General features: G+C 39.0%; 1 protein-coding gene and 1 pseudogene across 1 annotated transcript in view; one reads left to right on the top strand and one right to left on the bottom strand.

Annotated features, from left to right (window-relative positions):
• LOC107141308 overlaps nt 1–13,018 on the bottom strand; it is a 303,686-nt pseudogene that overhangs the window by 50,644 nt on the left and 240,024 nt on the right.
• The window catches only part of LOC107141306 (broad substrate specificity ATP-binding cassette transporter ABCG2-like), a 65,340-nt gene that overhangs the window by 33,518 nt on the left and 18,804 nt on the right, over nt 1–13,018 (top strand). The window contains 5 exon segments of the mRNA XM_015484538.2: nt 2,132–2,191; nt 2,875–2,989; nt 3,563–3,715; nt 5,749–5,897; nt 11,689–11,840. Coding sequence (XP_015340024.1) covers nt 2,132–2,191; nt 2,875–2,989; nt 3,563–3,715; nt 5,749–5,897; nt 11,689–11,840 — 629 coding nt within the window.

Genomic DNA, 13,018 nt, shown 5'->3' with positions numbered 1-13,018 from the left:
TAGACAACTCCTCTGTTCTCATAAGTATTATAGACTTATTAATGGATTTGGGCAATAAGAAATAGCTTTTGAGGGATGATAAATGGGTGAGGAAACCAGAAAATTTTGGAACATGTAGCAGAACAGGGGTCAGCAAACCTTTTCTACAAAGGGATAAATTGTAATTATTCTCTCTCTCTCTCTTTCTCTTTCCCTCATGTTACTGGGGACTGACTCTTGGGCCACTCTACCACTGAGTTACATCCCTAACTCTTTATTACTTTATATTTTGAGGCCACGTCTCACTAAATTGCTTGAATTTCACTAAGTTGCCGAGGTTGGCCTTGAACTTGCCATCATCCTGCCTCAGCCTCCAGAGTTGCTGGGACTGCAGGTGTGCGTGGCAATTTTATTTTCAACTTTCTGGGTCATATTTCAGTAGCAGATACTAGGTAGCTGGTAACAGAAAAGGTGCATCGAGCGCTATAGATAGATATATCTTACAGTTTACCCAGTCACTGATACGTTTTTTCCCTTGGGAAGTGAAAAGACACAAAACAATAAGTGATGTCTTGTGTTCTGGCTTGTTCGAGCTTTATGGGGTTCTCACTGTCTTTAATGTTTTAGGGAGAGGTATCTCAGTTAATGAGCAAAGCAAAAAGTACATTTCACTTCAGCACCCACTGGCCACAGTGCATTTGTGACAGTTCAAGTGGTGAGTGCTGAGGTTCTCTTGGATATAAGCACTGTGGGGTAACTACATTGGGAAGTTCATCACTGATGACAGTTGTGAAATCATAGCATTGACCTCTGTGGGAATCATTACCTGAGAACGCAGCTGTCAACTTGGAACTCTCACTGTTACTATTTTTCTCTGTTGAATACACCTTGACCTACTTACACATTCTCAGTGGGCTAGGCCAGGCTCTGTTTTCTCATACCTGTGCAACCCATGGTGGCTCTGCTGTATTTTTTCCCCCCTTCCTACTCTATCTGAATATATACTACCCCGATTCATCCATTTTGTTTGAAACATACTGTTCTGGGACTGGACGTCTTTAAAGATATCCCCTACTGGAGCAATGGCTCCAAATTCTAAATTGAGCATTTTCCAGTTGTTCATGCTGTGTGTTTCCTTTTCTAATCCATAAAACATTTTTGAAAATATTTTTTGTTGTCAATGGACCTTTATTTTATTTATTTATATATGGTGCTGAGAATCAAACCCAGTGCCTCACACATGCTAGGCAAGTGCTCTGCCATTGAGCCACCACCCCAGCCCCAGTAAAACATTTTTCTTGAGTTTTAATTGCTTGTCATGCTTTGTTATCTTCTGGAGTGCTTCATGCTAGCCTTTGGGTTTCTATCTAAGGTACATTGTTTTTTGGTCTGGTTAGATTTTAGTAATGAGACCACTGCTATTGATATTCTACGAATTAGTCATTAATTTATTGTGTAAAACTTGACTACATTGCAATTGAGGCTATTGAAGAATATTGGTGTTCAAACATTTCTCAGAAGCTGTTATGTACTTTACAGAGTATTAAGAGGAGTAAGTGGGGGGCTGGGGTTGTGGCTCAGTGGTAGAGCGCTTGCCTTGTACATGTGAGGCACTGGGTTTGATCCTCAGAACCACAAAAAAAATAAATAAACAAAATACAGTTATTAAAAAAAAGAATGAAAACCATGTCTTCATTAAAAAAAAAAAAAGAGGAGTAAGTGGAACCGTGAGGCTTCAAGAGAATCTATTAGTTATTTCAAGAAACTTTTGTTGTTATTGTTGTTGGGGGTGCAACCCAGGGCTCCTGTGTGCTAAGCATTGGGTCTACTGTTGAGCTGTATCCTCAGGCTAATTTGAAGAAACTTTGATCATCAGATGTGCTACTTTCCAAAAGGAATAAGTGGTTTAGAAAACAAATGAAAAGGAGATGAGAGGTGCCTGAGTCAGCTTTCTTATAGCTCTTGACTAGTGATTGACACCTTTTGTATACTAGACTTTTATTAATCGATAGTTATTTTTTTTCCACTTTGACTTAGTTCTTGTTTTCTGTCTGCAATTTCATCAACCTTCCTTGAGTGTATTCGATGCAGACCTCAACTGAACTTTGTTTAAAGTGTAACGATATATTGATATATGTTTTTGTGTTTCCAGTGGGATCATGAAACCTGGCCTCAATGCCATCATGGGACCCAGAGGTGGAGGCAAATCCTCGTGAGTATAATAAAGTATAAGCAAGTCTTTTCTGCACCGTTTCAGTGTGCTTTAAAAATCAGTTTATGGAGCAGATGTTGATTGACTGTGCATGTCCAGTCTAAGTGCTGGGGATTGTATGTGGTCTGGCTACCTTGTGGCTTTATTCCAAGTAACAGGAAGTGTTATTGGGTCAACTTTATAAACACAGTATGATAATGTAATTGATATTTTATTGTTGGTCATATTATGAGCTAATGAGGAAGAAAAGAGCGGGGATGATATGAAAGCAGGGAGATGGAGCTGAAGGTATAATTGAAGACGTGAGTCTTAGAGAAAGTGTATTGCCTGGGTTGGATTCTCCAAGATCTGTCAGTCACAAGGGTCATTTGGAAGATATGTGCTGGATAAGCCAAGTTTGCCTTGATTTTATATTTTCGGGTTTTCTTGCAACTTATAATGAAAGGTAAGGTGAAAATTTAAATATATTCATATGTGTTGTATATATATATGTGTGTGTGTGTGTGTGTGTGTGTGTGTGTGTGTGTGTGCGCACATATATGTATGTATATGCAAAATTTCAGTTGAACCATAGACTTTGTGACTAGTTCATTGTCCAACTTGCAGAAAATTTTAATTCAGAATAGCTGAGAGGTATGGCCTGTGTACAGGGAGAAAAAGACCCATAAAATGTCCTTTTATAGGTTGTTGGATGTCTTAGCTGCAAGGAAGGATCCACATGGATTATCTGGAGAAGTTTTGATAAATGGAGCCCCTTGACCAGCGAGTTTCCCATGTCATTCAGGTTATGTGGCACAAGTAAGTGGGAAATTCAGATTTCCCCTATTTCTGTATGGGCAAGAGTCTTGGCTTGTAGTTTACCATGCTTCCAATTGAATATAGGACGTGATCCAGGAACCACCTTTCTTTACACCAGCTTTTCATAATCTCCCATAAGATTGAGGGTGGAATTAAATGAAAAGACTGAGAGGACCTGGAATATGACCCCTGTAGGGTGCTGGTGTTGATTCTAGCTGTGGTATTATTTCCAAAATTGTCTACTCTTCTCCTTTTTTTACCCTTCCTGCAAATTTCTCCTTCCCCCCAGAAGATGCATTTGTTAAATCCTCATACTAAACAATCTGGAGGTATCTGGATATAGTGAGTATACCTACTCTTGCTCCATCTGGGTGTGCAGATAGGGATGAAATGCCTCCTTTAGGCTCTGCAGTTGTCTGTAGGTGGAAGCTCTGCAATTTGTGGAGCTGAAAGTTTACCATCAGCTGTAACTTTACCTTGACTTTGTTATTTTCATGGACTAAGTTACTTTTGCTGGAGGGATAGTCTTAGAAAAGACTCAGTATGTCTCATTAAAATACTGTTTGCCTTCAGGATGGTGTTGGGATGGGCACCCTGACAGTGAGAGAAAATTTACAGTTCGCAGCGGCTCTTCGGCTTCCAACAACTATGACAAATCACGAAAAAAATGAGAGGATCAACAAACTCATTCAAGATTTAGGTCTGAGTAAAGTGACCAATTTTAAGGTAAAATGACAAAGCCTGATAGAATCAGCCAGCAAAGAGGACCTCCCTATGTGGACAATGTGACCTTAAGCAGAAGTTTCCTAAGGTCTGTGAGGTCAAAAGTGGCTGCTTTCCGTAATGATGAGAAAAGTCAAGTTACATAATATGAAGGTGGAAATGAAGCTGGAGAAGCAATCTTAATGATGGTTGAATCCCAGGAATGCGCCATGCTCCTCACACGGCCTTTTCCATGTGGTCTTCTCACCCTTGTTGTTAATTCAGGGCTCTTTGACGTCTTTCCGCTAACTTTTCTTCTTCCTTTTTTTTATTATCCATTTAGTAGTTCTTCTCCCTCTTCCTCTGGGGTGACTTTGTTCTTATGCTTTTTTTTTATGGTGTATTTCTGGAATTGATAAGTGATAGGAATCCAAGGATTCTAGTTCTATGGAGTTCATTTTTGGGGTAATTTGGCTTTGAAAATTATATTTGGTCACATTAGGATTTAGTTATAATTTGTGTAGTGACCAAGTTATTTTTCTATAGTCTTTTTTTTTCCTTTGGCACCCCCTGTTATCACCTCTCCTTTGAGGTAATGAAGAATTAAGGGGCTGTACTCTCTGCTGCTTCCCCTGGTACCTGTTGATAGTATTTTATGTGAAGTGTACTTTGTTTGGAAGAAGAATCCTGGGATGCCACCATTTAGCACTTATTTTTGTTTTATGAGTCATTGAGTTTTCTTTCCTTTGGCTCTTTATTTATTTGATTTTGCCTTCCCAGTAAGGTAGTCTTTTGCTATGTTCTTTAAGCAGGCACTGCTCAAAGTCACTTATTGGGTTTTTCAGGGAAAATATGTTAAGGCAGTTATTGACTTGTTATAATTTATTTAATTTAATTGAAATAATTTTATTATGTTATGAATTTTTAAAATAACAGAAATGTAGAGAAAATAGACAATGTGATAATGCTATGATTGTCAGATCATATGGTAGTATACTTACTCATACTATTCACCTTGGTTTATCAGTTGTAAATACCACCTGCCATAATTACTTCAGCAATTTCATGCTGAGTATTTTAAAGAAAATCATATGATGTTTCTTCCCTGAATACTTATTTTACATCTATAAAATGGCATTTCCTTACTTTACCACGATACCATTACCAACGAACAAAATAGACTGTATGCTCATATCATCACCTATGTCAAGCCCATATACATTCACCTTGTCTCCAAATATCTTTTGTAGTACCATTAACAGGACCCAGTCATGGGCCTTGGGTTGCATTTGATTATTATCCCTTTGGAGACTCTGAATTTCAGAATTGTTTTCTACTTCCTGTCTCCCCGAAACCTTCCTACTTCCCTCATCACACAAAATTATACAGACTGGTTGAAGACACTGAGTCAGTGGCCCTGTGGAATATACCACCTTCTAGATTTGTCTCAAAGAATAAATGAGGAATTGTGCAATGAGTTGGGGTGGACATACTGTCAATTTAGAAAGACTTGCAGTGATTGATGTGCTGATGTGCTGTGGTAGAAAGCACACTTTTTTGATTGTGAGTCTATTCTTTGTAAATCCACTTGGAGACTTTTGGAGGTTTCCAAAAGTCCAGTGTTTGGGACATTGATAAAAGACTAATAATTACTAGAGAGACTTTCCTTGTTCCACCCCTCTCTTTATTTCTTGTTTTATTGTATGATTCCACTATCAGGGACATTTCGTTTAGTGTTCCAGCTTACTTTGGCTAAACTTAAATATTTGACTTGATAAGAAAAATATGTATGTTTCTTACCATATGCTGGGGACTTAGCCGTTAAAATCACAGCCTTCATATCTGGTCCAGTCATCTAGAAGCTATGTCCTGAGCCTCATTTTACTCATCTGGTAAAAGAGAAACCGTCTCTTCTCTCAGATGTCTATTTATTTGTTGCTCAGAATAATGAGGGCAACAATATAAAGTGTCTCTAATAGGACTGGCACAGGTTAATCTACCAAATGACAGTGACTGTGGTTGTTTCTGTAGATAATAACAATAACTTTGTGTTTTAGGCTGGAACCCAGTTTGTATCTAGAGGAGAAAGAAAAAGGACCAACATAGCAATGGAGCTGATCACTGATCCTCCCATCTTGTTCCTGGATGAGCCCACAGCTGGTTTAGACTCCAGCACAGCAAGTGCTATCCTTTTGCTCCTGAAAAGGTAAATGCTATGAGAATATTGTTCTTTCATTTATTTTATATTTGGTCATTTCTGTATGCCAGATATTCCTACTGAGTATTTGGAAATGAACAGCAGAATTTCTTCCTTCCTGATTAGAGGGAAACAGCCAATGAACAAAGTAGTGTTATCAAGAATAAAAAAGCAATAGAAGAGGGAGGGACGGCAGTGGTGGAGTGGGGATCTTTTTTAAAGATCTGGAAGACCACAGCATGTGATGCATGAGCTGGGAGTGAGTGAGTGAGACCTGCGGCAACTGCAGTGGAGAGTTGTAGCTGGAAGGAGCAGCTTGTGGCCCTGAGGCAGAGCATGTCTAATGCATGTGGAGCACCAGAGAGTTTAGAGGGACAGAACCTGTGACCAGTGTGGGTGGAGGCTGGCTGCTGTACTGCCATAATGATACCACATGCTGGGGATATAGCAAGAGAAATTCCTTTTTTCAGTTCTGGGGGCTGGCAGTTGAGATCAAACTGTCCACAGGGTTGTCTGCTCAGAGGCCTTTCTCATTGGCTTGCAGATGGCCATCTTCTCCCTCTGTGTCTGTGAACTTATCTCTAAAATGGTCCCAGTCAGATGAGGATCCCCTTAATGACCTCATTTAAGGTTAGTGACCTCTTTGATGACTGTGTCTCCAGATGTAGCCACATTCTGAGGTACTGGAGGGTTAGGACGTCAACATATGAATTTTGGGGAGACCACAGCTCAACTCATCCCAGTTAGAATCCATGAGAGTTGGAGTTGGGCTGGTGGCAGGTTGCATAGGTCTCCTGGGCCATTGTAAGAAGCGTGGCTTTTCCTGTCCTTAGAGGAGGTGGGAAGCTTTGTGAGAGTTTTAGAGAAGAGCAGTGGCTGCTGTGGAGAACATTTGGCATTTGGAGAACACTTGGGCAAAGGTGAGTGTGAGGACACTAGAAGGAGCTGCTAAAGTAGGACAGCTTTGATTAGGAAGAGCCTGGTTTCTGGATCTGTTCTGAAAATGGAACCAACAGGATCCGCTCAGAAAGTGGACATGGAGTGTGAGGATTGAGACAATAACTCCTAAAATTTGGGGCCTGAACAAATGGAAGAAATTAAAGAGATGCTTTTACTTTATCAAGGAAGAGAACATTGGAATTGAACAGTGTTTCATGCCAATATCCAGTTTCTCCAACGTCTCCCCATGCACCACAACTCCTGTTCTTGTGGCAGCAGCCAAACATGCCGTCGTTGACATTCTCTGGAAGGAAGAGGTTTCTCTCCTTTCCCATTTTGTGAAATGGGTAAAACCTGATGTTTTACACTATTTTAATGTTGAAATTAACCCAAATTTGAACAGTGGAAGTCTCTTCAATATGGCTTATGTGTTTTTATAATGTCTCCCTAACCATTCTTCAAGCATTTCTATTCTTCTCTTCTTCTTTCTTCTTTCCACCCCCCATCACCAATACCTTCTCATTCTCCTCTTCCTCCTCCTCCTCTTTCTCCTCTTCCTCCTTTTTCTTTTTCTTTTTCTCTTTCTCTTTTTCTTCTCCCCTTCTTCCTTCTTCTTTTAATGGGGATTGAACCTAGAGGTATTTTATTACTGAGCCACATCCCCAGTCCTTTTTATTTTTTTTGTGTTGAGACAATCTTGCTAAAATGCTTAGGATCTCACTAAATTGCTGAGGCCATCCTTGAACTTAAAATCCTTCTGCCTCAGCTTCTTGAGTTGCTGGGGTTATAGTCATGGACCACCATGCCCAGCTAAGCATTCCTCTTCTTTGAGGTCATTGTGATGTTTCTGTCTTGTCTTGTACTTTTCTTGTGTCTGCCATTTCTGCTCTTTTTTGTGTATTCGAAAACCAAGGTCTATTTTTAGAAACCAAGGTCTGTTTCTTTACTGTTACTGGTATTGGCATTGCCAATAGACCCTTGTAGGCAAACATCGGAAAACACATGTATGTGTATGTATGTTTATATTTGTATACTATGTAGAAAAAGTACTTCTATATTTTACTTAGAAAAATGTGGAATATAAATATTTTATGTGCATGTGCCTATATGTGTGTACACACATGCACATCTATATTTGAAAAGAAAGAACCTTGTAAAAATACATCTGTCACTGTTGCTGTTTCTGTTAGTGTGTACATATTAAAAATTTCACAATAATATTTGAATTCCAGTCTAAAATCTCCTTGTCATTTTGAGTCTTTGCCATCTTCATATTTATAAGTGATATCAGACAGGAGAGAGTGACTCCCATTTTCTCAATATATTCCTTTATTTACTCAAACAAGTAATTTAATTTTCTAATGCAACCAGACCTCCAATTGCTCTGCTGTTTACTTTGTCCTCCACCCATTTTGTAAACATTTCTGCCTCATTTTCTTTTCATGACAATTGTTTACTTTAGAATTAAAGGGAAACAAAAACATCAAGCTTTGGAATACATTGACTGAAATACAAGTATCTCACGTCTGAAATCTTGAAAAGTTACTCTGACTACTTAACTGAGGTAGATTTATGTTGGCAGTGCTTCAAGGAGTCCTCCATCCATCAAGAAATTACCTTCTAGTTTTGGTTACAGGCTCTCCAACCTCAGGTCATGCTATGAATAATACCAGTGCCTTTCCCCCTGGGTTAAAAGCCCTCAGACTTATTTCACACCCCCAAAGTTCTCCACTCGAGGGATGATCTGTAGTTAATTTGAAGGCTAGAGACAATTATCAGATAGATTAGTTGACAGAAGGGACAAGGCGCTGCCCTGCTAATGATACCAACCTTGTCCCTTCTCCGAGGTCTAATTATTAACAGACAGCCCTGAGTACTAATTGTCATCACTGCCATGCCATACATCCAATACTATTAAGTATTATAATTGTCATACTGGCTATAGACATGATTTTCATCAAAGAGGAAAAAAAATACATCTTGTGTATTTTATCACACTAGTCAATTTTTCACAGTCTAAGAGCTATTTATAATAATTACTGAAATGTATCATATCAAGTAAAACTTAAAGGATTTGTTTTCTAAAAGAAAAAAAAGTCCTATAAGCAGATTATTTATTATCATTAAGAGTTATATCCACTGGTCCTGAGCATATCATGACTCATCCAGTCATTAGGATAAAAGCTGACAGTCATATCCAAGGTAGCAGTTGGCCAACTCCTTCAATCCAAACACCAGTACCCTCTGGGTCCAGGGCTCTGCTAAGATAAATCAAACTCAAAATAGGGGAGTCTGACCAGTAATGAAATATTTGTTCATCTGTCTCAGGGTCCCAAATACTATAGGAATTTGAAGTATTTGTACTAAATGTCTTTTAATCTGTTGGGAGAGGAAAAAACAGAGAAGTGACCATTTATAGATGCTTGACAACAGTATTTTTAGAGTATGTTAAGGACAACTATTACCTTGTTAAATTGGAAACAAATATTTATTCTTAAACCTCTGGTGGATCCGTCAACTACTTATTTCCTTCTAGCATTTAGAGCCCTTCATTCCAAGACAGGAAGTGGCCTCTGCAGACTCCTTTTGGCCCACTTTTTAAGCTTCCAGACACACCACCTTCATGGCTTCCCCTCTCTATCAGTACCTTTCTCTTTGTGCAAAATAACCGGGGATGACGAACAACTTGTGTACATTGATACAGCAGGAGTGGGAGCCGTTTATTGTAGGACAACAGAGGTATTTATACATTCCACACAGCTTATCTTAATTAGCATAAACTAGATACATCAGTCAACCAATAAGAAATCTCCACACTTAATGGCTCGCTGGCGTTACTTCACAAACCACTCCCTCTGGCATTTTGCCAGGCGCCATCTTGACTTGTTTACAGACTCTAACATCTTTGTCTGTGGCCCATGCCCCTGTAAACGAGTTTCTATGCTAGAAGAGGAGAAACAGAAGAGTAGGAGTATGTGTATGGTTTAAACTTTTTAAGATTTCAGTTGCACATGCAAGTGGAGATGCCAAGTCATGGTATGCAGTTCAGGTCCCTTTATGGAACATACCCATGATATTTTTATTATCTATAACTCTGTTAGTAGTATTTGTTAGAGAATGATGAATTTATACCCAATACAGTAACTATTTTCTTTTAATGAGGGGCTGAGATTGAACTCAGGGCCTTGGAAACACCGGGCAAGCACTTCTCCATGGAGCCACACCCCAGCCTTTTGACTGTTTTCTTGTTTTGTAGTGCACAGAGAACTTGCTCCAGCAGAGAGCTCTTCCCAATCCTTCTCAAGCACTACTCTGTACTCAGGCTGCTTAAATATGCAGGTTCTGTTTCTCTAGAAATGAGATAAAGCCCCAGTTTCTGCACAGGAGATTCTAAGAGGAGTACTCATAATGATGCTGCTGGTCCTCAGACACACATTGGGTGTCAGGGCTCTTGGGTAATCCCACATCCTGCTCTGAGTCCTTTATCAGCTCCCTCTTGCCTAGGAGCAAAGTTCTAGTTTCTGAGTGAGGGATCAGCCTCGGCCTGTTCTGTTCTTTCTGTACTGCCTTTTTTATCTTCCTCATCCAACACCCTCACATTCACTCTCTCTCTCTCTCTCTCTCTCTCTCTCTCTCACACACACACACACACACACACACACACACACAAAGCTTAGTCCTGAACATTAAGCTTCTTACTGTACTTTCCCAATGAGATCTTTTTATTTCACACTTAGTTCACCTTGTTCTTACACGAGTGCTTTTCTCTTCTTAGCTCATCACTCCTGTTGGACCTTTCGATATTCTACTTAAATCATCTTTAGACTGGTTATAAGTCTCCCATTTTGATCACAAGGAAACTTAGTTAATTCTATTCTACATTATATTCAGATTATTGGTCTTGTGTCCTGATTCTCTTTGAGGCAGAACACATTTTGCTAGTGTATATTAGGTAGTTTTTAAATGCAATTAAAATTAATTAAAGGGATTTTTCTCATAAAATATTTTACTAAAAAATTTGAACATGGTTTTGGCCTTTTTTTCTCTTCCCATTAGTAATAACTCTCATGAAAAGGTAGTTAAGAACTATTTCTCCCATTGGATTGAACCAGAGATCAAATACAAGCCTTAGTAACTGTGACCTCTTGAAATAAGATTATCTCTAAAGCATTTCATATAGATATAAACATAGTAAGAATTTAGGAATATTAATTATATTATCAGAGCAGAAAAATGAAAACCAACCCTAAAGATATAGAAGACTTAAGCCATCAGTGAGAATTGGGTATACAACCATAGTTTGAATATTTAGTCCATAATTAATTCTCAAATATGGATGCTTTTAAAAAATATGAGCTCCCTGTACCCATTCTCAGAGATTCCACTTCAGTGTATGAGAAAACTTTGTAGGAATCTGCGTTGTCACTAAACATTCTAGTGGATTCACTAGAATGTTGATGCACCATTCTTTAAGAAGCCTTAGAGTGCCTGCACCGGTAATCCCAGTGGCTCAGGAGGCTGAGGCAGGAGGATCGCGGGTTCATTGCCAGCCTCAGCCTCAGTGAGACCCTGTACCAAAAAAAAAAATACAAAATAGGGCTGGGGATGTGGTTCAGTGGCTCAGTGCCCCTTAGTTCAATCCCTGGTACCTAAAGAGAAAAAAAAAAAAAAACAACCTTAGTGTTCTCAATAAATGCATTGAATTTATGTTCCCTAAGTATCAAGTAGAAAATAGGAGATGAAAGGGGGAAGTTCATAATGAAAATTAAGAAAAACTGGGTGACAGCAGAAATAAAATATTTTACTAAGAAGTGCAAGAATCAGATATTTAATGGCTAATAGTTTTCCTTTTTAAACTTAGCATTTCTGAGCGAGGAAGAACAATCATCTTCACCATTCATCAGCCTCGCTATTCCATCTTCAAGCTGTTTGACAGCCTCACCTTATTTGCCTCAGGAAAACTCATGTACTACGGTCCTGCACAGGAGGCTCTGGAGTACTTCCAATCAGCAGGTATGGTTGACCTTTTCATGCACTAGATCCTTCCTTCACAGACTCCTGTGGAGAGCGGAGGTGTCAACAGGAGTGTTACTTGATCTCTGTACAGATGGACCTCAGGTTCCACCACTGCAAAGCATCTTCAGTTTGGTGCTAAATTTTGCTTCATTGTGCAGCACTTGCTTGTTCATATTAGAGTGTGTGTGTGTGTGTTTCTACTAGGCCTTTGTTCTGCTTCAAAATTATGATGTTCTTTCCCTGAAAGTTCTGTGCTTAACTGGTTGGACCGACAGCCAGTTATTCCATTAATTGAATATTTATGGAAAGGCCCAACATTATCTTCTTCTTGACCATATAGCAGATTGTGGTGTTTTTCAGCTTTCCCTCTGACATGTGATTGTGCTCTGCCTTCATGAGGCTCAGGGACATGGTACTTTATTTCTAGTAAGATTAGATTGCAGATTTAGGCCCTGAATGAATTTGAGTGACCTGTTAATCATTAGAGTGGCTGGTTCTAAATCTGACTTTGATGCACCAAAATTTCTGAGATACCTGGATCTTTGTATTTCAGGTTGAATTATGTGATTTTTTTTAATGGCTTATAGATTTGGATATGATTATAGATGTTTCTTTATGGTCCCAAATGAAGTTTAAATATTCACTAGCTATTTTCTTAATTTTTATTTAATGTCTGTCATTTAAAAATGATCAAGTACTCATGACTGTGTGGAATCCAGAGTAGATGAACTTGAGAGTCAGACCTCAGGCCAAGTTCAGATGATTGTGCCACAAGAAGTTGAAGTAAGAGCCCAGATGTGCTATGCTGGTCACCTTCTCTTGATAATGGTGCTTTGGAGATTTGTCATCTATGTGGAATTATGGCAGCTTGAGAGGTGATCATTTGGACCTCTGTATTTAAATGGCAAAGAAGCAGTCATTGCCGACATGTGTATTGCCATTACAGAATTTTCCAGGTGAACTTAAGCCCAGTGCACCCAGGCATTTAACACTTTTTTCCTTGGACCTAGCTTTAGATTTATGAAGAAGTCCTGATAAGCACCAGAGCATTTTAATAGTTCTTTGAGTTTCTTGATTTATGATGAGTAAGGACTAATATAAAATGTTCTGAAGAGACAAATTAGGGTAAAAAAGAGCAAGAGGATGAGGGAGAATTTGTTAGATTCTCTTAGCCT

The sequence above is a fragment of the Marmota marmota genome, unplaced genomic scaffold (assembly GCF_001458135.2).
Source record: "Marmota marmota marmota unplaced genomic scaffold, marMar, whole genome shotgun sequence".
Lineage (NCBI taxonomy): Eukaryota > Metazoa > Chordata > Mammalia > Rodentia > Sciuridae > Marmota > Marmota marmota.
This window is presented reverse-complemented; position numbering and strand designations above follow the sequence as displayed.